The sequence below is a fragment of the Esox lucius genome, chromosome 7, assembly GCF_011004845.1.
Source record: "Esox lucius isolate fEsoLuc1 chromosome 7, fEsoLuc1.pri, whole genome shotgun sequence".
Lineage (NCBI taxonomy): Eukaryota > Metazoa > Chordata > Actinopteri > Esociformes > Esocidae > Esox > Esox lucius.
In genome coordinates, this window is record NC_047575.1 from 22,820,833 (window position 1) to 22,847,231 (window position 26,399).

General features: G+C 39.6%; 2 protein-coding genes and 1 long non-coding RNA gene across 4 annotated transcripts; 2 read left to right on the top strand and 1 right to left on the bottom strand.

Moving 5' to 3' along the window:
- Positions 1–2,576: 2,576 nt before the first annotated feature.
- On the top strand, positions 2,577–11,900 carry ei24 (EI24 autophagy associated transmembrane protein). Of its 2 annotated transcripts, none has more exons than XM_010870680.5 (11): positions 2,577–2,713; positions 3,525–3,656; positions 5,442–5,587; positions 5,890–5,950; positions 6,303–6,369; positions 6,813–6,937; positions 9,219–9,338; positions 9,549–9,660; positions 9,760–9,871; positions 9,967–10,041; positions 10,127–11,900. In XM_010870680.5, exons 2-11 carry the CDS (start codon positions 3,615–3,617, stop codon positions 10,290–10,292), a joined length of 1,026 nt encoding a protein of 341 aa, XP_010868982.1. In that variant the 5' UTR covers positions 2,577–2,713; positions 3,525–3,614; the 3' UTR covers positions 10,293–11,900. The 2 variants fall into 2 exon arrangements, with proteins under 2 accessions (XP_010868982.1, XP_010868981.1); XM_010870679.5 differs by having other exon boundaries at positions 2,577–2,709.
- A 1,928-nt stretch (positions 11,901–13,828) lies between these two features.
- LOC105010975 lies at positions 13,829–16,326 on the bottom strand. Its single transcript, XR_828052.4, has 3 exons — positions 15,867–16,326; positions 15,329–15,494; positions 13,829–14,154 (listed from the first exon to the last, which is right to left on the bottom strand). It is a non-coding gene; the product is annotated as an uncharacterized LOC105010975 (long non-coding RNA).
- stt3a (STT3 oligosaccharyltransferase complex catalytic subunit A) lies at positions 15,436–25,260 on the top strand. Its single transcript, XM_010870681.3, has 17 exons — positions 15,436–15,517; positions 16,350–16,477; positions 16,606–16,666; positions 16,790–16,911; positions 17,234–17,379; positions 17,762–17,852; positions 17,931–18,037; positions 18,252–18,416; positions 18,603–18,783; positions 19,051–19,206; positions 19,899–19,990; positions 20,228–20,383; positions 21,498–21,803; positions 21,905–22,007; positions 23,541–23,729; positions 23,939–24,054; positions 24,893–25,260. Exons 2-17 carry the CDS (start codon positions 16,390–16,392, stop codon positions 24,929–24,931), a joined length of 2,118 nt encoding a protein of 705 aa, XP_010868983.1. The 5' UTR covers positions 15,436–15,517; positions 16,350–16,389; the 3' UTR covers positions 24,932–25,260.
- The last annotated feature ends 1,139 nt before the right edge of the window (positions 25,261–26,399 follow it).

Below are 26,399 nucleotides of genomic sequence, written 5' to 3' on the forward strand. Positions count from 1 at the left end.
CAGACTGTATACTTCTCCAACCATAAACAGAAGGTGGTGAAAAGGAGATACTTCGCCATTAAATATGCTATGATGTGTATGGGGTATTAGACTTCCCACTTGACAATGAGGTCCCAGGCCCCTCCCACCTTAATTGCGGTTTCACTATTGCAGAGTGTTGCCAAGGATTTTCTTAGCTAATCCAAGATAGATAAGATTCTGTTGTTTCTAATGGAAGGATAGTGAACCTGAGTGACCAAAACATAGGAAGGGGGTGAGTGGGCAGATCAAAGCATCCGATTGGCTCATTGTAATATTTAGCAAATTTCCAATAGGGAAGCACACACGATTGTGCAGTCAATTTAGGAAATTTGTGCAAAGGATAAAGTCAACTAAATTTCCTCCTGTTTTGAAGTGACTACGTGTAATAGCAGTAAGCTATATTAACATCAAATGTTTCATTAATGATCAAATCAGCAGAATGTCAGCCCTATTCTTTCTCACTCCACACACCCCCACATTAAAACAGAACCGAGCACACTCGGACACTCCAATATGAATGAATGGATGCACCCTGAGTAACCATTTAAGTTTAATAAAAATTAAGCTAAAGTGGTATGTTGAAAAATTAAACAGTTACTTTTTGTAACATTAAACTACTAATTATTTTGCCATTCCTGCTTCATGAGACAGAAAACTCAGATGGCAACTTGATTAATATTAGCTAGTGGCAGTATTAGTGTCGAAGCATCCAAACCCAAGCTATTATTCAGTCCAGGGACCCCATCATACAGTATCTCACAAATGTGGGTACACCCCTCACATTTTTGTAAATATCTAATCATATCTTTTCGTGTGACAACACTGAAGAAATGACATTTGCTACAATGTAAAGTAGTGAATGTACATCTTGTATAACAGTGTACATTTTCTGTCCCCTCAAAATAACTCAACACGCAGCCATTAATGTCTAAATCGCTGGCAACAAAAGTGAGTACACCCCTAAGTGAAAATGTCCAAATTGGGCCCTATTAGCCATTTTCCCTCCCCTGTGTCATGTGACTCATTAGTGTTACAAGGTCTCAGGTGTGAATGGGGAGCAGGTGTGTTAAATTTGGTGTCATTGCTCTCACACTGGTCACTGGAAGTTCAACATGACACCTCATGGCAAAGAACTCTCTGAGGATCAGAAGAAAATTATTGTTGCTCAACATAAAGATGGCCTAAGCTATAAGAAGCCTGCCAATACCCTGAAATTGAGCTGCAGCACAGAGAACTAGATGCTTGCAGACTGTTTACACCCTAAGCCCCACCACCACCAATTTCCCTCAATGGAATTCCCATCGAATGCAGTTTTTATTGCCATCATAAGTCCCTTTCCACTATACAAATTCTGCCAACTAAACCCATGATTTAGTTTGAGTGTACGAGTGAACAACTTCCCTCACTTGCAGGGAAAATATCACCCACAATGCAATGCAAGAAGTTCGAGGAGATACACCCTGAAAGAGCATTCCCACCCCAGAGGGGAAGGCATCAAAAAGAGTTACTGGTACATTGTAATGTTGAAGAAATCCTTCATAGATGAACAGCCTTCCTGAAAAAAAAGTATTCAATGTCACCTCCAGGGCTCCGTATCTTTTTTTTGTCTACCACATGCAGTTAAGACAATTTGAGCTAACAGGGATATTGTTAATCTGAAATTAGGATATTAGCAGACACACAAAACATAAGACAACTTTAAAATGTGGGTAGCCTGGCCTTCCCTATAGCAAACGTTTTTGATGTTAATCTAAAATAATTCAATTGTGGACACTCAGTACACCAGGCATTAAAAGTAACATCATCTTTAACTTTGTTATCCCTTCCAAAAATACTGCATGTGGCAATCAGGTTTGCAACCGATTTAGCAAGGCTACCTAGCTGCTTAGCGTTTGCTAATTTAGCTAGCAACTTAGCTTATGTTTGTGATGATGTCAATGCTAAAAACTAAACATCTTTCAGGATTTATGTTCAAATAGATAACATTAGATGGAAATGCTCTAGCCTACACCGCTTACTTTCTTACCTTTGGTCTTCATGTTCTGTGCCCTTAATCTTTTTCTGTCTCTTTATTCAAAATGGGTCGTGGCGATTGAGATTGTCTCATTTCCAGGTCTTAAATCATGGTCTTAAACAAGAGCACGTTTTAAAAAAACGAGAGCTCGTTTTAAAAAAACGAGAGCTCGTTTTAAAAAAACGAGAGCACGTTTAATAAAACGAGAGCACGTTTAATAAAACGAGAGCACGTTTTACAAAATAAAATAAAACAAAGATATAAAGAAATACACACTGAAAGAGCATTCCCACCCCAGAGGGGATGGCATCAAAAAGAGTTACTGGTACGTTGTAATGTTGAAGAAATTCTTCATAGCTGAACAGCCTTCCTTTCTCTATGTTGACTATGTTGTTCCTAAACCAATTCTCAGTGCCATTGCGGGTTTGATATTAAATATAATTTGGCTGATACAGAAGAGTGAGCGGAATTGTTTATCCTGCGCAAACATCAATATGGGCATATTCCAAGGTACCTTCCATACTACACCTCCCACAATCCATTGGGTTGGAGTTGCGTATTGTAGGGCAGGGTACGGTTTTGTTGTTGTAGCAAAACAAAAAGGTTAAAGAACCCGTTCCCGTATTGCACTAAAAAGTGGTGAAGAGAATATTTAATTGAAGGTGTTGCATGAGGTAGGTAGGTGCCTAAACGCTCGATTGTCTGTCCTGTCTTTGATGTTGTCCACTTGATGTAAGTAAATAATCTGGCTAAATTGTTACAGTAGCTAGCTATAATGTTAGCCAACGTCGGACAAGTTATTATGATAGCAAGCTAAAATTAGCTTGTGTCGTTTGCGTTTGGACGTTTTGCCGAGCTAACCGTTAGCTGGTCTATGTGGTTACAATGAGTGGTGTAATGACAGTTAGTTAATTGTAGTTTCCGTGTTGTGTCAAAACAAAGGGTTACTGTGAAGCAAATACCCAACAGCTACCTAGATTGGAGGCAGTAGTGTTTCAACCGTGACTGGCTAACACAGTCAATAATTCACTACTGTGTAGCTATCAAGTTATTAATTCATGTACAGTATTTAGGTACTGTAGTAACAAATAAATACATGTTTTCAGAAATGTCTCGTTGATAACATCAAGTAATGAAATATAGCTAAAAACATTTATAATCTTCCAATTGCTGATGTGTTTAGCTGGATTGTCTATACTTAGGCAATAACGTATGTGAATATATTGTAACCATATTTGCGTACCCACGACGCTTTGTGAATATTCCCCAAGAAGTACCGGCCATAACTTGACATGCTTTTTGTAACGTTACAGGTTCTGAACAAAGTGAACCGGCTGCTCTCAAAATATTTTCCCATGTGGTTGATTTGTGTTCGCTTCCTCCATCCTGAAATAAGTTTCTAATTTTAAGTTATGTTATAATATGAGACTTGTAGCAAAGTGACCCTGCTGTGCTTCATTGTTTTTTTTGCCCTGTGTGACATGCAAAGGTTGCTGGGTGTCCCTCCCTGCCATGAGAGCTGACCAGGTCCCCATCTCCACCTCCTCGTGCAGTTGATGGATCTGCAGCTGGTCTGGAGATGACAGACAGTGCCAGGGCCTTCCTCCGCAATGTTGCGACGGTCAGACAGCAACACAACACACCCTGTCTGACCCAATACAAGTGATAGGCCAACACAAGGGGTTAAAGAGGGGTACATCTGCTGTGCTGAATCAGAGGACGTGAACCAACTTCTATTCTTAAATTTTTTACCTAATCACCCCAAAAAACTAAATAAAACCATAGTTCTATAAAATGTGGATTATTTTAGGATCCATTGTGTATTTGCAACACTGCTCTTTGTTTAAAAGGAACAATTTCACCCATGTATGTACAGAGGTCTGGAAATATTTGGACACATGCACAATATTCATAATTTTGGCTTTGTACGCCAGGCACCACAATGGATTTAAAATGAAACAACCGAGATGCTATTGAAGTGCAGACTTTCAGCTTTAATTCAAAGGGTTGAACAGAAATATCATATGAAACGTTTAGGAATTGCAACCATTTTCATCCACAGTCCCCTGCAGCTCTCTTGAGTTGTTGTTTGTTTGTGGGTCTTTCTGCCTTAAGGTTTGTCTTTGGTAAGTGAAATGCATGTTCAGTCAGGTTGAGATCAGGTGATTGACTTGGCCATTGCGGAACATTCCACTTCTTTGCCTTAAAAAAACTCCTTGGTTGCTTTCGCAGTATGTTTGGGGTCATTGTCCGTCTGTAAAGTGAAGTTCCAGGCAATCATCTTCACTGAATTTGTCTGAATCTGACACACTATATCCCTATACACTTCAGAATTCATCTAGCTGCTTCTGTCTTCTGTCACATCATCAATAAACACTAGTGACCCATGCCATCACATTGCCTCCCCTGTGTTTTACAGATGATGTGGTATGCTTCGGATCATGAGACATTCCAAGCCTTCTCCATACCTTTCCCCCCCCCATCATTCTGGTACAGGTTGATCTTAGTCTCATCTGATCAAACAATGCTGTTCCAGAACTGGGCTGGCTTTTTTAGATGTTTTTTGGCTAAATCTGGCCTTTTTATTCTTGAGGCTTATGAATGGTTTGCACCTTGTAGCGAACCCTCTGTATTTGCTCTTGTGAAGTCTTCTCTTTACGGTAGAGTTGGATAATGACACGCCTACCTCCTTTGAGAGTGTTCTTCACTTGGCTGGATGTTGTGAAGTGGTTTTTCTTTACCATGGAAAGGATCCTACAATCATCCTGTTGGCTTCTGTGGACGTCCAGGCCTTTTTGTGTTGCAGAGCTCACCAATGTGTTATTTTTCTGAGACTGTACCAAACTGTTGATTTGGCCACTCCTAATATTCCTGCAATCTCTCTGATGGATTTTCTATTTTACATTTTTTTGCAGGCTAAGGATGGCCTGTTTCACTTGCATTAAGAGCTCCTTTGACCGCATATTGTGGGTTAACAGCAACAGCTTCCTAATGTGAATGCCACACCTGGAATCAACTCCAGACATTTTACCTGTTTAATTTATGAATAAATAATGACGGAATAGCCCACACCTGTCCATGAAACAGCTTTTGAGTCAATTGTCCAATTACTTTTTGTCCCTTAAAAAAGAGAGGGCTACAAATTAAAGACCTGTAATTCATAAACCCTTCCTCCAATTTGGATGTGAATCCCCTCAAATTAAAGCTGAGAGACTGCACTTTAAGCCAATATTCTTTATTATTTAACTGTAACTTGAATATATTTTGGTAAGCTGCCAAAATAACAAAACTTGTGTCAGTGTCCAATTATTTCTGGACCTAACTGTATGTATATACTATACCAAGTCTAACATGTAATCTGGTGTAGTACATTATAATAATGTGGGTTTTTGTGTGTGTCCTACAGGGAATTAAGGACTCCATTTTCGGGATTGGAACTATTTCCAAGCTGGATGCCCGCATCCAACAGAAAAGGGAGGAGCAGCGAAGGAGGAGAGCCAGTGGGGCCCTGGCTCAGAGACGGGCCCAGAGTGAGGAACGCAAACAGGAGAGGTAGGAACTGGCACATAATTACTATAACACACTACTCACACTGATGATCCAGGCTGGACTTAGCTGGTTACACATCCACCATTTCTTCTGTAAACACGTTGAAAACAATTGTTTTTGTTTTCACACTTCTGTTCTGGTAGGAATTCCTCACTATCTAACCTGGTATGCTCTTCCTAGTTGTGAAGGTTTCATATTAAGATTTTAATAAGTGTCTACAGTATGCTACAGTATGTGTGAATTCAGATATTCCTTTTTGTGCCAAATAATAATGGATGACAACTTCATCCTACTCTTTCCTTTAGTGAACCTAAATTAGCCAGTAGGATCTTTCAGTGCTGTGCGTGGAATGGGGGAGTGTTCTGGGTAAGAACCATTCTGTTCTATATTTTAAAACCATTTGAAAAATGAGGCTGCATGTTAGGCTTTTCTCTGATCTTTAGAGAAGCTTTCTCTAATGATCCAGATGCTTCAGATGCGCGGATCAAGTTTTTTCTTAACTCAAGACAACAACATGGCAAATATTAGGCCGTCAAAAAGAGCATGATCTGAACATGCAGAAAATGTGGATTCTAATTGAAAGTGCTACCTTCATCTAAATGTCTGAGAAAAGAGGGATCCTTAGCCTTGAATTTTTTTTAAATGAGCAACACTTTTTAATACAATATATCAATATCATTCATGTTGGTAACCCTCCTCCCCACACTTTCCTTTAAAGCTCAGTTTGTTCCTCTTCTATCGGGTGTTTATTCCACTGCTGCAGACTCTGACAGCAAGAATCATTGGTACGTATGAATGCCAGGATCTGTAGGGATATTCCCATTTCTATTATAGTGAGGGAAAAATGTTTTATCCCCTGCTGATGGTATGTTTATTTGAACAGGTGATAGAATAACAACAAAAAAATCCTGAAAAAACGCAAGTCAAATATTTTATAAATTGATTTGTTTTAATGCGTGAAATAAGTATTTGATCCCCTCTCAATCCGAAAGATATCTGGCTCCCAGGTGAACTAGGCTTGTCTTGTTTCTTGTTTTGTTGTTATTCTGTCTCTCACTGTTCAAATAAACCTACCATTAAAATTATAGACTGATAATTTCTTTGTCAGTGGGCAAACGTACAAAATCAGCAGGGGATAAAATAATTTTTTCCCTCACTGTACGTGCTTCATATTTATTTGTTAGAAACAGTGGTAAAACTTGTCACTTAAAGAGCCATTTCCCGCCAGGTGATCCTTCTCTCCATGGCAACGTCTGGTCCTGGTTGGAGTTTATATTGACTTCAGTGTTCAGTGCTCTTTGGGTGCTCCCTCTGTTTGTGCTCAGCAAAATAGTAAATGCCATCTGGTTCCAGGTAAGGCCAATGCCAGTTAGGACAAAGAATGAAATGTTGATTTTGCTAAAATGGCAGGACCTTACAGACAGTGAGAGAGGGAGAGGAGTTAAAGGCATCCGCCATTTTATTGTAGGCTACTGATTGATATTTCCTACCTCATGGGTTTATCCCTCTTGATGACCTAGTTAGAGTCAGGCAATCACAACTTTAGATGGGTTGTCAGGAGGGATCCGCCAACAAAATGGCTTGGATGCCTATTTACTCGAAAGCACAATTCATCAAAAATAACTTGCCATGTTAAAGCAGATACCAATTGCTGGCTGATATGTATTGGTGCATCTCTAAAATTTAGTACATCAACATGATACTATAATGGCATGGATACACCGATTATGCATATTTGTATTTTTAGGTGGGACATACAGTGGGGCAAAAACTTATTTAGTCAGCCACCAATTGTGCAAGTTCTCCCACTTAAAAAGATGAGAGAGGCCTGTAATTTTCATCATAGGTACACTTCAACTATAAGAGACAAAATGATTAATTAAATTATGGTGGACAATAAGTATTTGGTCAATAACAAAAGTTAATCTCAATACTTTGTTATATACACTTTGTTGGCAATGACAGAGGTCAAAAGTTTTCTGTAAGTCTTCACAAGGTTTTCACACACTGTTGCTGGTATTTTGGCCCATTCCTCCATGCAGATCTCCTCCAGTAATGTTTTGGGGCTGTCGCTGGGCAACACGGACTTTCAACTCCCTCCAAAGATTTTCTATGGGGTTGAGATCTGGTGACTGGCTAGGCCACTCCAGGACCTTGAAATGCTTCTTACAAAACCACTCCTTCATTGCCCGGGCGGTGTGTTTGGGATCATTGTCATTCTGAAAGACCCAGCCACATTTCATCTTCAATGCCCTTGCTGATGGAAGGAGGTTTTCACTCAAAATCTCACGATACATGGCCCCATTCATTCTTTCCTTTACACGGATCAGTCATCCTGGTCCCTTTGCAGAAAAACAGCCCCAAAGCATGATGTTTCCACCCCCATGCTTCACAGTAGGTATGGTGTTCTTTGGATGCAACTCAGCATTCTTTCTCTCTGCAGGTCATTCACTAGGTCCCCTCGTGTGGTTCTGGGATTTTTGCTCACCGTTCTTTTGGTCATTTTGACCCCACAGGGTGAGATCTTGCATGGAGCCCCGGATCGAGGGAGATTATCAGTGGTCTTGTATGTCTTCCATTTTCTTATAATTGCTCCCACAGTTGATTTCTTCACACCAAGCTGCTTACCTATTGCAGATTCAGTCTTCCCAGCCTGGTGCAGGTCTATAATTTTGTTTCTGGTGTCTTTTGACAGCTCTTTGGTCTTGGCCATAGTGAAGTTTGGAGTGTGACTGTTTGAGGTTGTGGACCGGTGTCTTTTATACTGATAACAAGTTCAAACAGGTGCCATTAATACAGGTAACGAGTGGAGGACAGAGGAGCCTCTTAAAGAAGTAGTTACAGGTCTGTGAGAGCCAGAAATTTGGCTTGTTTGTAGGTTACCAAATACTTATTTTACAGAGGTATTTACCAATAAATTCATAAAAAATCCTACAATGTGATTTTCCTGATTTTTTTTCTACTAATTTTAGCTCTCATAGCTGAAGTGTACCTATGATGCAAATTACAGGCCTATCTCATCTTTTTTAAGTGGGAGAACTTGCACAATTGGTGGCTGACTTTTTTGCCCCACTGTTACTATTCATGAAGTGTTGCACAATGGTCACCTGAGAGCTGAATATGTAATGCATACACACCTCTATTACAAGCCAGCTACTGTCTCTATTGACAATGTTTATCTTTCCAGCAATGATGGAATTGCTGGCTTTATTACTAGGAAATCTGTATTATACATGCAATCAATACAGTACCACATACAACACAATCCACACAACAACTTGACGCAGGCTACGCATTTACACCTCCAACAGAGTCATGGATCACAGTTTTGAACTCATTAAGGAACACGTGCATCTAGGTGAAGCAAATTGTAGGCAATTCCATGTCTCTGGTGTACAATAGAATTCAGTCTTACCTAACTCTCCAAAAGCCTTGGGGATTTTAAATGGCTTATTTAATGTTTAATTAATGCTTTTCTTTGCTTTCCCTGACATTGATTAAGAATTTCATACATGTTATTGCTATTATATGCTTTCTAAATGCTATTGCAGTCTTTGCCTGAGGATCTTGGGACTTTAACATTTGCCACCAAGTAAAATTAGGTGTTACTTTGCCCTCTGGTTGTCTCCTGTAGGACATAGCAGACCTGGCGTTTGAAGTGTCTGGTCGGAAGGCCCAGCCCTTTCCTAGCGTCAGTAAGATCATTGCTGACATGCTCTTCAACCTCCTCCTCCAAGCACTCTTCCTGATTCAGGTACTGTAGTACAGAAATGTAAGTTTCGATGTGTCTTCAAGTTCTTGAAATTTACTCATATGACCTGTCAGTCAGAAGGGACCGCTGAGGTTTTGTTGGAAAGAAAACTACTGGGATCTTTAGTTTTAAAACTGAGCTGTGATTTATAACCTTCAAGTGAACTGTCAACATATTAGCTCATATTATCTCCTCATTTTTCTGGTCCTCTAGGGTATGATTGTGAGTTTATTCCCCATTGACGCAATTGGACAGATGGTTAGCCTTCTCCACATGTCTCTGCTCTACTCCCTCTACTGCTTTGAGTATCGCTGGTTCAACCATGGTAAGCCTCGTTTCTACTCAAATATATCTTGTCCAAGTGTTGTTTATGGTATTTTATGGGTTGCGCAATATCTCAACCATTGAAAATCTTTCACCTTAGGCATCGAGATGCACCAACGGCTATCCAACATTGAGAGAAACTGGCCCTACTACTTTGGATTTGGTCTCCCCATGGCTCTGTTGACTGCTCTCCCCTCTTCATATATAATCAGGTGAAACCACCAATGTCTCCACTCTTTACATTTTTATAAATTTTAATATAATGATCCATTAAAATCATCCATTAAAATCATGTTTTCTTCTCTAGTGGCTGTCTGTTCTCCATCCTGTTCCCTCTGTTCATCATTAGTGCTAACGAGGCCAAGACTCCAACCAAACTATAGTGAGTATGGCGCACTGGATGCTCTAAGACCTGGTGATCAGTGACACCTTCTTCCCTGCTCACTCACTCTCGTCTCTCCACACAGCCACTTCCAGCTCCGCCTCTTCTCTCTGGTCGTGCTGATTAGCAACAAGCTTTTCCACAAGACAGTCCACCTGCAGTCCTCACTGATCTCTTCCTCCTCCACTGAGAAACTGCCCCTCTCCCCCCACACCTCACCTGCCCGCCAGAGGCCCCTGCCCTCCCAGTGACTGCAACAGGGGAGCAGCTCAGAAGCTCTGTTCACTAAACCAATGGATGAGCTGTTGATTTTGTTGGGAAGGATCTCTGGTAATGTTGGGCGGAGGATAGTGGAATGACATTTGTTTGGTTAAAGGGGGGGTTTGTGTGATATTAGATTTGATTGACTGCCCTGTGCCTCACACTTAAACACATTATTATATCTTTCTCTTGTATTGTTTTTTTTTAATGTATGATGTGCCATTTGAGTGCTTTAAATACATCATAAGCGGTCATATACATTGCTATCCTTTTTTTGCTTCGCTCTTTTCAATTCCAACTCAAATGTTTATCTATTCCTTGTTTTAATGTTTTTTATCCAGTGACTGATCCACAAATGCTTTGTTTAAAACGCTCTGTGGAAGAGAGAAATTATTTTCTTCTAGGATTTCTTACATTATATTCTGAATGACAGATGGAGCCTTTGACACTGGTCACATAATTCTGTGTATTTTTTTGTAAATAAGCAGAGATAAAACCAGTGACTATAGATGTTCATCAAAGTGAGACTAAAACAAGCATTTTTTTCCCTCCATTGACGGTGGTGACACTTGCAGTGTTCAGACGTGAAGCACAAGTGTTGTCTGTTGATGTAAATGTTTCTGCATGCCGCTGTGGCTGCATGTTAACAGGCAGTCCACTGAAGAGCTTGTATCTTTTTTACCTTTTACAAATCATTTGTTTTTGTTCAATCACATCAGATATTTACACATCAACCATTTCAGAGCTAATTTGACTGGACAAAAGACAAATTACTTATTACAAAAGTTCAAAACTGCAATGTCTATGTAAACACTTTAAGTGGCATTCCTCTAAACCTGATAGAATGTTGCATAGTTCATAAATTGCTGTTTTGTCTGTGAAGCCAGGGTCTGATTGATGCTCCTCGGGCTGGAAAAACCCAGGAGTATTCTTACACGGCGGGATTACAAGGGATTTATTTTTCATATTTATTTTGAAAGTGCTTTTTGACTGCAAGTTGGGGTGTTTTTATTTGTATACTGTCAGCATGTGAGCTGGTCTAAACATCCCACAAGAAAGGAAAAGTATCCTTAACAAATCAACGTGTGATTTTTGGAACTAAAGCGAGCTGTTTTAAATAATAGGTTTTTCTAAATATGTTATTAGACAAGTGAAGCTGTATCACTATGCTGCTGGGTCAGATCAGACGAAACTGCCAAATTGCTTTTTATTTCAGTTTGATTTCTGATTGGACACAAAGCACTCTAGTGCTAGAAACTAGGAAACTAGGAATATCTCACTGACCTAAGTTCTGACTGAAGGGAGAAAGGATGTGGCTGTGTTATTTACCCCCTTGAGCATTGGCAAGTCTAAATTGGTGGTGTGGTCTTCATGTTTTACCCTTGGCTTTGAATGTTAAACCAAAATCTCCCCATCAGGGTGGCCATCATCTGGCTTTCACCTAGTCATCTTATAACAGCAGTTGGGCAGGCAGGTGTTTTGAAACAGTATGTAATACTTGTAAAAAGAGTATAGTGTTTATGTATGCAGATTGATATTTGTGAAAGTGTTTTTGTAAAAGTATTAAGCCTAATTTCAATAAAATGGTCTGTACTACATCTACTTTCAGGTATCCTAGATCAACAATGTTTATGACCAAAACATGACCGCTCACAGGTGAAGCAAATAATGTTGTCTCCTAACAAGGGCACATGTCAAGTTCTGGGTAGATTAGATGCTAAGCTAACAATGTGTTCTCGTAGTCAACATGTTGGGTGCAGGAGAAATGGGCAGGAATAAAGACCTGAGCAACTTTGACAAGGGCCACATTTTTATTGTCAGACAACTGGGTCAGAGCATCTCTGAAACAGCAAGGCTTGTGGGGTGCTGAAGGTCAGCAGTGGTGAGTACCTACCCACAGTGGCCCGAGGTGTTGGACGTTCAAAGCTCATTGATGCGCAAGTACAACAAAGGCTTTCCCTGTGGTTTGAACTGACAAGGTTTGCTGAAGTCACAGAAAAGTTATATTATAATGACGGGAAGAATTTGTCACAATACATAAGCGAGTGGAGGGAGTATGATGCCTGGGCAGTGTTCTGCTGGGAAACCCTGGATACGGGCATTCATGTGGATGTCATTTTGACACATGCCACCTACTTAAACATTGCAGACTAGGTACGCCCCTTCATAGAAATGGTATTTCCTGACCTGGTGGCCTGTGGATACAGTGACCTATTTCAGCAGGATAATGCACACTGCACACATTGTTTGGGAATTGTTTGAGGAACATGATGAAGAGTTCAAGGTGTTGCCCTGGCCTCCAAATTCCCCAATCCAATTGTGCATCTGTGGGATGAGCTGGACCAACAAGTCCGATCCATGGTGGCTCCACATCACAACTTACAGGACTTTAAGGATCTGCTGCTAATGTCTTGGTGCCAGATACCACAAGACACATTCAGGGGTCTTACAGAGTCCAGGCCTCGGCAGTATATATAGAGTACAAGTCAAACGTGGCTGGGCCTGGTACATAAATGCATATAAATCAGACAGGAATATTCATATTGCAAAATATGCATTGGTACATGTACATGTTCAAAACAATCTCAAGACTCAACATATGCAAACAATTTCAGCTCAACCACAATGGGATGCAAAATACAAATGTTCATAACGTTGATCAATTTGTCTAAAAGTGATGAAATACCACACACATGATGAGGGAAATGAATCTAGCTAAGTATGGTTCACTTTGACCAAATGGTGGTACAAAAACATTCAAGCAAGTTCAATGGCTCTTAGCAACCAGTCGGCCAAATTATAGGTTTATTGAGGGGTAGGGCTAGACGTTCCCCATCTTTACCACACTCCACTGTGACCATTCTTTTTAATGATTTAATTCCATTAACATTGAGACAAAGCAGGTTTTTGTACAAACCCGGTTTCAAAAAAGTTGGGACACTGTACAATTGTGAATAAAAACAGAATGCAATGATGTGGAAGTTTCACATTTCAATATTTTATTTAGAATACAACATAGATGACATATCAAATGTTTAAACTGAGAAAATGTATCACTGAAAGGGAAAAATAAGTTGATTTTAAATTTCATGGCATCAGCACATCTCAAAAAAGTTAGGGATAAGGCCATGTTTACCACTGTGTGGCATCCCCTCTTCTTTTTATAACAGACTGCAAACGTCTGGGGACTGAGGAGACAAGTTGCTCAAGTTTATGAATAGGACTGTTGTCCCAATCTTGTCAAAAACAGGCTTCTAGTTGCTCAACTGTCTTAGGTCTTCTTTGTTGCACCTTCCTCTTTATGATGCGCCAAATGTTTTCTATGGGTGAAAGATCTGGACTGCAGGCTGGCCTTTTCAGTACCCGGATCCTTATTCTATGCAGCCATGACATTGTAATTGATGCAGTATGTGGTCTGGCATTGTCATGTTGGAAAATGCAAGGTCTTCCCTGAAAGAGACGACGTCTGGATGGGCGCATATGTTGTTCTAGAACTTGGAAATAACTGTCAGCATTGATGGTGCATTTCCAGATGTGTAGGCTGCCCATGCCATACGCACTCATGCAACCCCATACCATCAGAGAAAAAAAACGATTGTTAGAACCTATTTAGGGGGGGCTTCGGCGACTCCATATTCCAGCAATTCTATAGTTTCCTTTCGCGTTGTCTGTGATATCAACTTGTTAGTTTCGGTTAGCTGCTAGCTAGCCAATGAACTATAACGTTACCATAGCATCCTATGAAGTATCTTTCCATAGCAAGTATCTTACGCAGTAAGTCTGGCTAGTGGCGGTTCTAGCTTGTTTGGCTCCCTGGGCGAATCCCCGTTCAGATACATTCAGATACAAGATCTATAAAAAAACAAGAGTCAAACCAAGAGTCAAGACTAAAACAATTCACCTTGGTGGTGTGCAGACAGTTTTTTTTGCACAAACCAACGATTTTGACAAACCAGAAAAAAATGCAACGATATGTTTGTGGAACTATATATTCACAGTACAATGAATTGTGGTTTACTCGGAAGCTTAGTGTGATTAATTTTACTAATTGCATTAGTACTGTATAAAGAGCTGCGCTGTTTGATAGATTCCCCCGCTCCCCCTACTACCTGAGGCTTCCAGTGGGGAGACCTTCCCACCTTGTACTTCTGAGTGGGAGACCTTCCAAGGCAGTAGTCTGCCTAGCTCACAAACTAAAATCAGAGCGCCCACTCTGACAAGGTTAATTGACCCACAGTCGCAGATGTTTTTTTTAACCAACCTTGCTATGATAAAGGTTGGAAGATGGACGGTGAATGACTGATCATTGAAGTGGAGAGGTATAGGTTTTTTTATGTCCCAATTCACCCATAATAAAGACATTACCGCAAAGGAGCAACTTAATAATTGTGAAAAACTTAAATATATTTTACTTACTCATTATTAAAAAATAATGTTCTTCATCTGCTTTTCTACCCTTTTGAAGTGTAGCAGGTAAAACGTCAGGTTTACGCGATGCTGATGGCAATGCAACGCAACATGTAGTGTTGTTACACCATTACAAAAACATTACAAAAAATACTAAAGTAGGACTCAATATTCTCTTTTCTATCAAAGAAATTGTTTAGACATTCTGGGGTCTTAAATTATATTTGTTGAGGTCTTAAAAAGCATTACATTTGACTTATTGTGCAAGAACCCTGCTTCAGATAATTATTTTTAAACAAATGTATTTACTCTACTGAAAGAGGCAGCAATGCAAGTGTCTTTGGAAGTGGCAATTCCGTTCAACAATTATAAAAGAAGCTATGACCAAAATGTTGCCGGAATGGCTTTGAAAAGAACAACAGGGTAAAAAAAATAGATGATGCTGGGGCTTCAATCAGTCTCTGCCTAGGGCCCCCAAAATCACTAAAACCGCCACTGTGGGAAACGATAAGGATGAAAGAACGATAACACGAAACAGATGCGCTGCTATTACGTTTTTCCAACGCTAGGGAAACCACCCACTTTTGAGTTAAGCTCGTGGACTTACATATTTCCTCACCTCCTTAAATCCAGCTCTTCCAAGCAGTAAGGACACGTCACTGGAAGGGAGAGCGGCTTCTCTGGCCTGTTTGAATGATAGCTAATACACGAATCAGGAATGAGGTAGTTCTCTGAAGGCCGATACAAACCAATGAACACGTTGCACTGTATGGTTGGGCGGGATTCTGCAGGGACACAACGGTTGTAGGTAAGTGCGGCTCTGAATATCTGGTAAATCAACATATTTAACAACATATATAATTAAACATCCTTATGGTTGGTTGTATATTCTGAAATGAATCACATGTTGTAACTTTGAGAATAGGTTAAAGCACGGCTTATTCATTCATACTGTTAAAGTTAGCTATCTAGTTAGCTAGCTAGCCAACTTAGCTTGTGCAAGAAGGCTCAGCATGGCTTGACAGTTTAACGGAATCTGTTGTCTGTTTACCGAAACGGAAAACCAATCATGTAGCTAACTAAATACTCCTTGCGTTCAGGTCAATACATGCATTCATACAAACTGTACATTATCTAGATTAACGACGCATCATTACCTAGTCTGCAAACGCGTTAGCTACTTGCAATTATGCCGCGTCTAATCATATTACTGTACATATTTAAAACTCGTCTCCACATTTTTCACTTTATGTTGCTATTTCTGTCTTCTAAATACAAAACGAATAACCTAATAGATTTGGTTAGGGAATAGATAACTATGAATAATAGGAAAGGTTTGCAGTCTGGAGTTGCATCTATTTCCTGGTTTGGTGCCTCTCGCCACATCAAGCTCGTAATGCGCGTGTCCTTATCTGGTTGGAACAAAGTTAGGCACGTCTTTTAAAGTCAGTGATTTAATTAGCGAAGTAGTGTTGGCGTCTTTCTAGTTTTTAATTGATGTTCTTTGAATTGCGGTGGTAAATGTTCTCACTGGTCTAAAAGCTGACCGGCTGAGTCAAATTGCATTGCTGCTCTTACTGATGTTCTGAAGGTTGGAATGGTTCTTGCTGCCTTATCTGCATTGCTCATTTAAATCATAGGTACTGAGGGATAAGCCAAGTTGTCCCTCCCTGTGTGAAGATGACGAAGTTGGGCTTTCTGCGGCTGTCCTATGAAAAACAGGACACATTGCTGAAGTTGCTCATCTTGTCTATGGCTGCAATCCTCTGTAAGAACACGTTTTGACCTTTTCTGTTACACTCAACTTGTATTATTTAAAATATTCTGAATGCAATTGTCCCCTGGCAGATAACACAACGTGTTAAAATGTCTTCTTTATTTCCCCCTTCTGCTCAGCTTTTTCCACCAGGCTATTCTCTGTGTTGAGGTTTGAAAGTGTCATCCATGAATTTGATCCGTGAGTCCAAAGCCTTGTATAATGCTTTAGAAATACTCAGTATATTACTCAGCTGATTTCAGTATAGGATTTTGAATCATAACTGTTTTGTTAAGGCTGCATGTTATGCTGTTTCATCCTCAGGTACTTTAACTACAGGACGACCCGCTTCTTGGTAGAGGAGGGGTTCTATAACTTTCATAACTGGTTTGATGACCGGGCATGGTACCCTCTGGGCAGGATCATCGGTGGAACTATTTACCCAGGTAGGATGACATGTGCTACATTTGCATTGCAGTGATTTTTTCTAGACATTAGAATACTCTGCTATCCTTGGGGCAGTCCTGTGACGTTTGTTGACTCGGTGTCATCAACTCCTAATCTGTCACCCTCTGATATGCACCGCCTTTTTGAGATTGTGTTGGCCCAGCTAGACTTTCTTTGGCAAGTGCAAGCTGGTTGTAGTGCCTGCTGCTAGTCCTATAATAAGTCTTTTTTTTTTTTCCCAGGCCATTTTGTATACCTTTTTGAGGTTGACAGTTATGAATTAATCCCATGTTAACACGTGTGCTTTTTCTTTTCCCTCAGGCCTGATGATCACCTCTGCCGCCCTTTACCATGTCCTGAACTTCTTCCACATCACTATCGACATCCGTAATGTCTGTGTCTTCCTGGCTCCCCTCTTCTCCTCCTTCACTGCCATTGTCACCTACCACTTCACCAAGGAGCTGAAGGTAATGTGCAAACCACATCCTATTTAGTTGATAGAAAAGGCACAGAATGAGGCTCCAAGTCAGCATAGTGGTTGAAGTCACTGCTTTGCATTACATCTGCGTCAGTGCGGGGAAGAATTCAAATCCTGGTTAGAGCATACCGACTGAGCACTGTCTGGGGGTCCGGCACTGTCTGGTGTGGATGGGGGGGGGGGGGGTATGCTGTTCTACAAGCGCATGGATTTTCAAATATCTCATACATGCAGGGAGTTGTTGTTATAAAGCAAGGCCTTAAGGTCAAATTGGAACAAAGAAATGGCTGTAAACTTAGAGGTAGTCTACAAAAGAAATCTGAAATGTTCTTGGTTTTGTGGTTTTCATATCTACCATCTTCTGTTTAAAGGATGCAGGCGCAGGGCTACTTGCTGCTGCTATGATAGCAGTGGTACCTGGCTACATTTCCCGTTCTGTCGCCGGCTCCTATGATAATGAAGGTACAGAACATTCCTTAACCTCACGGATATGCTTAAGGTTTTGGTAATATTTTAATCATTTCTTCTTTTTCCATCCAGGTATTGCAATATTTTGTATGCTGCTGACCTACTACATGTGGATCAAGGCCGTTAATACCGGCTCAATCTATTGGTCCGCCATGTGTGCTTTGGCCTACTTTTACATGGTGAGACTAACCTCCTAAACTAAAGAAAAAATGAGGAACATTAACAACAATAGAAATAATTTAGAAAAATGTAAGTTACATGAACTTATTCTATGTTGAAGGTTGTGCCATTTTTCTCAGTTCATCTGAGGGAACATTGCTGTGTTTAAGATGAACATGCATAGCAAAACGATTGAACAGACTAGACTAAGCACGCAAATGTCTTTGTCTGCAGGTGTCCTCCTGGGGTGGCTATGTATTCCTGATCAACCTCATCCCCCTCCATGTGCTGGTCTTAATGCTAACTGGCCGCTTCTCCCACCGTATCTACGTTGCCTACTGCACTGTCTACTGCCTGGGAACCATCCTCTCTATGCAGATCTCTTTTGTTGGCTTCCAGGTAAAAAAAAAAAAGTCTCACTTGGACCCTCTTCCTGCCTTAGCATAGACCTAGTAGCTCTAAGTTGCTTTAGCTAGAATACTTATTTTTTAGACAAACTTCTGTGTGTGTGTGTCAGACCTTTTTTACCAGTTGATTTTGGAATAACTAACATACCGCCTTATGTCTCTCTTGTCTTAATTGAAGCCTGTGCAGTCATCTGAGCACATGGCAGCATTCGGAGTGTTTGGCTTGTGTCAGATTCATGCCTTTGTGGATTACCTGCGCAGCAAGCTGAATGCCCAGCAGTTTGAGATCCTTTTCAAGAGTGTCATCTCCCTGGTGGGCTTTGTACTCCTCTCTGTGGGCACTGTCCTTATGCTGACCGGTAAGAGGCCAATACTGCTGTGTTTGAAATCAACTCTCCCACTCAGGCCAGGGCAATGGCTCTACTCAATGTAGGCTTTTACCGACAGACTGGTGTTGTTTAAAGCCTGTTTATAACAGTTAATTACATTCCTTGATCAACAAATTCACTTGAGATGCCGTATACAGATAAAGAAAACTGCCTGTCCACATCACAACTAGGAATTTGGTAGTGCCTTCATTTTGGCTTGACTTTACTTAACTGCATTGTTGTTATTGGGTTTTTCAGGGAAGATCTCCCCCTGGACGGGTCGCTTCTACTCGCTCCTGGACCCTTCTTACGCCAAGAACAACATCCCCATCATTGCCTCTGTGTCTGAGCACCAGCCCACCACTTGGTCCTCCTACTATTTTGACCTTCAGCTGCTGGTCTTCATGTTTCCAGGTTAACATGCTCTCAATCTGTCTGAAGTGGTAGATTCTGGTTGGTGAAACGAAACAGCAAAGTGATATTTTTGTAAATGGCTTGATCATGAACTGTTGGAACATATTTCAGATATCTTTTGAAGAAAGGCGTTACTTAGTCCTGTAACTGCAACAGAATACTTTTTCCCTGTTTTTGAGTCAGTTTAATTGTCTTTTTTGTTTAATATAATTTGCTGAACTTTTAATTGGGCACCTCTTAAAGATGTATTGCCACTAAACACTAAAATCACTCTTAAGTTCCAAGCCTCAGGGCAGTCAGTGCAATATGCTACCCATATATTATATTCACAATCCAACATATATATATATTATTTGGCAAATTTTGGAAAGCGGAAGTAACATTTTGGATTTTGTCCATATGGTTTATTTTTTATTCATTTGGGGGTATTATGTCCTTCTAAAAGTGACTACAGTTTTGCTTCTCAGTCCTACAAAACAAAATTGTAATGTTAGAAATGTATTAAATATACGAAAAGGATCCACTTTCCCTTAAAGTATGGTGGTTGTGGCATAATGTAAAATGAGATGTTAACTTGGCTCGGCAGAAAATCATTTTGAGATCCACTGCATTTTAATTGTGGGATTTATGTTGTTGCTTTAACCCCTGATTCCACTGCTGTTTTACAAATCTGATTTGCTTCCTCCTGCCAGTGGGACTGTATTACTGCTTCAATAACCTCTCTGATGCCAGGATCTTCATCATCATGTATGGAGTCACCAGCATGTACTTTTCAGCAGTTATGGTAAGTCAGCTGGCAGATTGGATGTTGAATAAGAGGAATATTTTAAATGCATGGTGGAAAATAAGACTCTGGTCATGTAGAAAAATTCACACAGTTACTTAACCATTTTAAATAGAAAACACTTTATACAGGACTTTGACAGAGACGATTTGGCTCAGGTATAAATCTCAGGATCTGCGAGGTTCCACTAAAGATACGATTTTGAGTCTGAATTATTCCTTTTGCTCCTCTCCTCAGGTCCGTCTGATGTTGGTTCTAGCTCCAGTAATGTGCATCCTGTCAGGCATTGGTGTGTCACAGGTTCTCACCACCTACATGAAGAACTTGGACATCAGCCGTCCAGACAAGAAGAGCAAGAAGCAGCAGGATGCCACGTACCCCATCAAGAATGAGGTAAGAGAGGATCCTTTGAAGTGCAGATTCTAGGGCGATATGGTAGTGTGATATTACTGGATTTCATTCCTACTCATATAGTTTTCATAATAGTTTATTTTTGTATATAGGGTCTAATGGATGTCAGACAGGGTTCTTACAGAGATCTTTAAATACTGGGATGTCTTGCAAAAATCAGCTAATTTAATATTTAGAAAACAGCTTGATCTCTATATGTCCATAATTATTGTATGTAGTTATCAGCTCTCCAACATTGTCTATGAACAACACTGTATAACGTTTGAATAAATTCAAATACTTTAACAAGGTTATCTTGTCCAAAATGTATTTTATATTTGTCAGAGTAAACATTGAAAATAATTTTTACAGACAGTTAATGTAGTGGAAGACAAACAAATGTCTTCCGTCTGATGAATAGTACTTAGTGGACATTTCCTTGAGGGACAGAAGGCGATCCTGGGATGTGCTTGCTCAGCTGCTGAAGTTATGGAAAATCCTGTGAGAAATTTGGAAGAATTACATTTTTCACATGACTGCTTGGAGAAATGTCCAGATATCTTTCAGTTTTGCATTCTTATATTTGGCCACACAAAATACTGACTTGAATTAGAAATATTTTTTTCCTTTTAATTGTAGTCATGCAGTGTTTGCTTTTGTTATATAGTGAATTTTCAAACAAACATCAGATAATGGCTTAAGACCTTTGCACAGTAATTGGCATGTATGAAGGAAAGAATTGAAGGAAGAATTGTGCAGTCCTGTTGAAGGGGGAGTGAATGATGAAATGCAAAATCAAGTGTGTGGGAAGTTTAAAAAAACAAGTGATAATTGGAAGCAGTGTTAATGCACTTAATATATTGTTTATCAAATGCTATAAATTGGCGCATCCAATCTTATTTTTATGTAACAATGCTGTTGGTTAATTTAATTGTGAGGAGAAAGGGACTACAAGGAAATAAGTAGATGCTTAAGAAGGTTATTCTAAGTCCTTAAATTTGACTTGCCAATGTCTACACCAAAGCTGGTGAGATCTAGGCACCTCACAGAAACAACCCCCCAGGTATTAACGTGTTGTGTGTTATTTTAATTGGTCCGCTGTTGTACTGATCTCCAGGTTGCCAGTGGGATGATTCTGGTCATGACTTTTTTCCTCATCACCTACACCTTCCATTCCACCTGGGTAACCAGCGAGGCGTACTCCTCTCCCTCAATTGTCTTGTCAGCCCGTGGTGGCGATGGTAGTCGCATCATTTTTGATGACTTCCGAGAGGCCTACTACTGGCTCCGCCACAACACCCCAGAGGATGCTAAAGTGATGTCGTGGTGGGATTATGGCTATCAGATAACAGCCATGGCCAATAGAACAATTCTAGTAGACAACAACACATGGAACAACACACACATCTCCAGAGTAGGCCAGGTGAGTCTGTTTGATTTTTTTGATGATTTGTTATATGATATGCTACAATCCTATCTGATGTCTGTGACTGTTAATGAGGTTAAGCATCTGTTGACCGGTAGGCCATGGCGTCTACTGAAGAAAAGGCCTATGAGATCATGCGGGAGTTGGATGTCAGCTATGTCCTCGTCATCTTTGGTGGACTGACTGGATACTCCTCGGACGGTTGGTCTCTAAAACCATCAGAACCTTTGTTATATTATAACAGACTAGAGGGCTTTAAAATATGTACGGTTAGTCGTTGATTTACAACTTTAGGATTTACCACCATCCGTGACTGAAAAAAAAATATGTTATATGCCAGTCTGAGCGGTACCGTGCGGGAGGTGGGGTGTACGATATATACTGCCACGAGCGAGCGTACTAAGAGAACATAAACATGGCTATGGGGGACTTGAATATGCAAAGTAATTATTCCTTGGGCCGACTTAGAACCAAATCGACTTCTGACCGGTGGGTCAGAACGTATCCCGGTCGTAAGTCGACGACTGCCTGTATTTTTTTTTTGTTACTCTGTTTTTAATGCTGCACCTCCATATAAACACCCTAGGCAGTAGTGGTGCGTGTCAGCTGTTTGTTTTTCACCTACATATGCCCATAATTCCAAGTAAGCCATGCGCAAACGCCACGGTAATGAATGAAGTGAAGTTATGAAGCCTGTACCAAACCGCAATTATAGAAAGTGCTTCTGTAATATACATTTTGCATAGCATTTTTTAGATGTATAACACAATAAGGAAGAGCTTAAAGTTCAGATTCCTGGTATTTTTTAAATTTTATTTATAGCTTTTCTGTTTAACATACAAGAAAAAGCACAGGAGAACATAACAAATGAACCCACCCATAGACAAGCAAAAAACAGACAACAATAATAGACTAACAATTAGGTAGCTAAATGAAAAAGAAAATATTGTAACAAAGTAGATTCCTGGTATTTTGAGTAGGTAAAATGCCCACTCAAAATGGATTCTCAAGGTGGATTCTGTTATAATGTGTGCAATTTCGGAAATGTTTATATTAAGATTTATTATTATTATTACTGGTGTAATAATTCTAATTCTTATAATTGTTGTTATTAAGACCACTATTCCTCTTACAACATTTAAGCTAGAAACGCTGTAAAAACTTTAAAGTATGTGAAAGGGTCTGGAAAAGTTTGCTCCTATACAACTTTTTAAGAACTTTATTCTTTTTATTTTCTAAATATTTATTTTATTGAGGTTTTGTCAATGATTTCTTTGTTGATTTTAATGCGATACTAATAGTTTCTCTTAAGCTATTCAGGTTCAATACAAACAAACGTTCATTTTTAGGTGGCCCCAGCATACTTTTTAACATTCATCTACTATGACTACTAACTTGTGTAACTATTGTAAACACAATAATATCCCTTGAACTGTTCAAGATGGTGATACTAAACAAACTTGGTTTCATAAGTTTATTGAATTTAAACTGTAAACTACTAAAATGTAAACTGTCTACTAAAACCTACATTGTTTTTAAAGAGTTAAAGCAACCTCCAGGAACTTTACTGTGACTAAGTTATCTATTTTCAGTTCCTTGTTTTTTTTTCAAGTTGAAGTTATTTAACTCAAGTTGTCAGTACTTATTAAATGGAGCACTGTGTTTTTCTCCATAAATTATAATTGTGAATATTACTAATGCTTCAGGTCTGCTAACACTTCTCTCTCTGTGAAGACATTAACAAGTTCCTCTGGATGGTGCGTATCGGGGGCAGCACAGACACAGGGAAGCACATCAAAGAGCATGACTACTACACCCCCACTGGCGAGTTCCGGGTGGATCGTGAGGGCTCCCCTGTCTTGCTCAACTGTCTCATGTACAAGATGTGCTACTACCGCTTTGGCCAAGTCTACACGGAGGCCAGTGAGTAACCCTCCTCATGAACCAGATATGTTTTCTTCCCTCATTATTATTTTATTATTCCTTACATCAGTGAATTAGATATTCCCTTCAAACTAATATTTATGATTTGCTGAAGGGTCAGGTGGGCACTGTGCATTACGTCTACACAGAGTACTGTAGCTCTCAGTCTTTTATTGTTTCTCATCTTGAAACTAATCCTGATGTTCTAGAGCGCCCCCCTGGCTATGATCGTGTGAGAAACGCTGAGATCGGCAACAAGGACTTTGAGCTTGATGTGCTTGAGGAGGCCTACACTACAGAGCACTGGCTGGTCAGGATATACAAGGTTAACAACCCCATTCACTCTCTGGCTACCTTAAACTCTGTTTAGTCATGCACATATTTCAGGGATTTTCTAAGGGACTTATTTACATTGCCTATAAAAAAAGGTTTACACCCCCTTGACCTTATTTTTATGTGAGTGCCTTATTTTCATGCATTGAAATTTTGATTTTATTTAGGTGAAATTAAAATCTCTTGTAAAAGCAATCCTACATTCTCTCTGGTGTAAACAATCACCTTCAAAATTTACATTTAATTGGTCTCCCAATTTTAAATTGATGAAAAATGTATCAGTTTCTGTAGGTTCAATCTGTGGGCCTTTCACTGACGAGCTAAAACCTATAGTGGTGTGGCTAAGGTATTAAAATAGAATTTCTAAATGAGTGATCCATTTAGAATCCTAAATAGAATCACATTTTAAAATGTCTGGCATGTCTGTCAATAATCGCCAAGTAACTTGACAGAGCTTAAATAGTGTTGTAACGAATTATCAAGTATTGTGAAGTATAGGTGTGCAAAGTTGGTATGGAACTATCTCAACAAACTCACAATTGAAATTACTGCTAAGTATTACCTCTAGGCTAGAGAATTTTCAGTTGTCAATTTTTAATATAAATATCTTAAATGTGGAGTATGGTGTTTTAGATTATGGGGGGGGCATGTTTTGAATGCATAAAATGCTGAGGCACTGACTTGACAAAATGATAAAGTTCAAGGGGGTGTAGAATTTCTATCTAGGCACTTTATATCAAATGTCACTAATCAAATCGAAAGTTTTTTTTTTTTTACGAGTTTTGTTTCAGGCATCTCATTATTAACACTCCTATCTTTATCTCCTTCAGGTGAAAGATCTGGATAACCGAGGCCTCTCACGGACGTAAAGCCCTCTGACCTGCCTGCGTACATACACCCCTTTTAGCACACAGCACTGAAAGCCTTTCCATGGGGTCGCAGACGAGTTTGAAATGTAACTTTTTTTTTTTTTATATATACTTTTTGTTTGAAATTGCAGAAAGAGATTTTGTTTTTGTTAATTTTTTTTATTTACTTAATGTGGCGTCTCTCGTTTGGGAATGGTAGTAGGTGGTGTTTCATACTGTCCAGTCAAATGTCAGGAAGTGATTTCTGCAATCAATGGCCAAAAGAACGATTGTCAGTGACCTTTTTACAATGTGGTCACACAATTTAAAGAGGGATAAATGTGGCAGAATGGTATGTTGTCTGTCTTGTTTTGAATTTGTTTTTATATTTAAAATGCAGTACAAAACCATACAATCTTTAGCAGACCATCATGGGAGTCAAGACATGGCAACCATTTGGTTTAGTTTTGGGAACCAAAATGCTAACATTAAGCAACGATAGGAAGGACGTGTATGATTTTGAAAGGGAAAAAGGTATCAGTTGTGGTCTGGAAATACAGTGCTGTTTGAAAGTATTCATTCCCCTTGAATTTCTCCACATTCTATTATAGACTAAATGTATTATTGATTTTGTCTACACTCAATACCCCATAATTACAAAGCCAAGACCGTTTTTAAAAATGAGCTGATATATTAAAAATAAAATAAAAAGAAATCTCTTGTACATAAGTATTTACTACCAAGTATAAGTGCCTTTCAACGTCTTTGTGTATGCCTCTGCCAGCGTTGCACATCTGGTTTTGGGCATTGTTTTCTTGTAGGTCTACTCAGGCTCTGGAAAATCTAATGTGGAGTGTTGGTAAACTGCAATTTTCAATTCTCCATAGATTTTCAGTGGGGTTCAGTTTTTTTTTCTTCAAGGATCTGTATTTTGCTCTTTGTCTTCTCCAATCCTGACCAGTCTCCCTGTCCCTGCAGTTGACAGTCATCAGCATAGCATGATGCTCCTGCCACCTTGCTTCACCATAGGGATTGTATTAGTCAGGTGAGGAAGCGATACATTGTGTTTGCCAGATGTAGCGCTTGCCATTCAGGCCTAAGAGTTTGATTTTGGTCTCATCTGACCCAAAAATATTTTTACTGGTGCCTGGTAATTCATACGCTATTGGCACTTAAATTCTACCAGCACTGAGATAAATAATTCAGTAAATGAGGATCACTTGCATCTAATGAAATTATTCAGAATTGTCCAGAAGGGTACCTGGTTAGCAGGAGTAATCAGATGTTGAAGGGGATTAACTTGAATTGGAGTCTGGCATTACTAAGGTTGAAAGGGTCATTTAATCATTGTAAAGGTCAAAGCAATTCTAGATTTTAGATGAGTGATGTGTTTAAACAAGAGTGAGTTTTGGTGAAGGTTTTTTTCTAAGCATTTTTACTAATATAAATGAACAGTGTTAACAGTAAGTCATGGCTGTTCAGGTACATA

What these genes read in the sequence shown, in the direction of transcription:
- ei24 (XM_010870680.5), top strand. Translation starts at nt 3,615, where the DNA reads ATGACAGACAGTGCCAGGGCCTTCCTCCGCAATGTTGCGACG. An exon ending in TCTGACAGCAAGAATCATTG is followed by an intron (nt 6,370 to 6,812) that starts GTACGTATGAAT and finishes ATTTCCCGCCAG; the next exon opens with GTGATCCTTCTCTCCATGGC. An exon ending in GTATCGCTGGTTCAACCATG is followed by an intron (nt 9,661 to 9,759) that starts GTAAGCCTCGTT and finishes CTTTCACCTTAG; the next exon opens with GCATCGAGATGCACCAACGG.
- stt3a (XM_010870681.3), top strand. Translation starts at nt 16,390, where the DNA reads ATGACGAAGTTGGGCTTTCTGCGGCTGTCCTATGAAAAACAGGACACA. An exon ending in GTCATCCATGAATTTGATCC is followed by an intron (nt 16,667 to 16,789) that starts GTGAGTCCAAAG and finishes TTTCATCCTCAG; the next exon opens with GTACTTTAACTACAGGACGA. An exon ending in TCTCTTTTGTTGGCTTCCAG is followed by an intron (nt 18,417 to 18,602) that starts GTAAAAAAAAAA and finishes TCTTAATTGAAG; the next exon opens with CCTGTGCAGTCATCTGAGCA.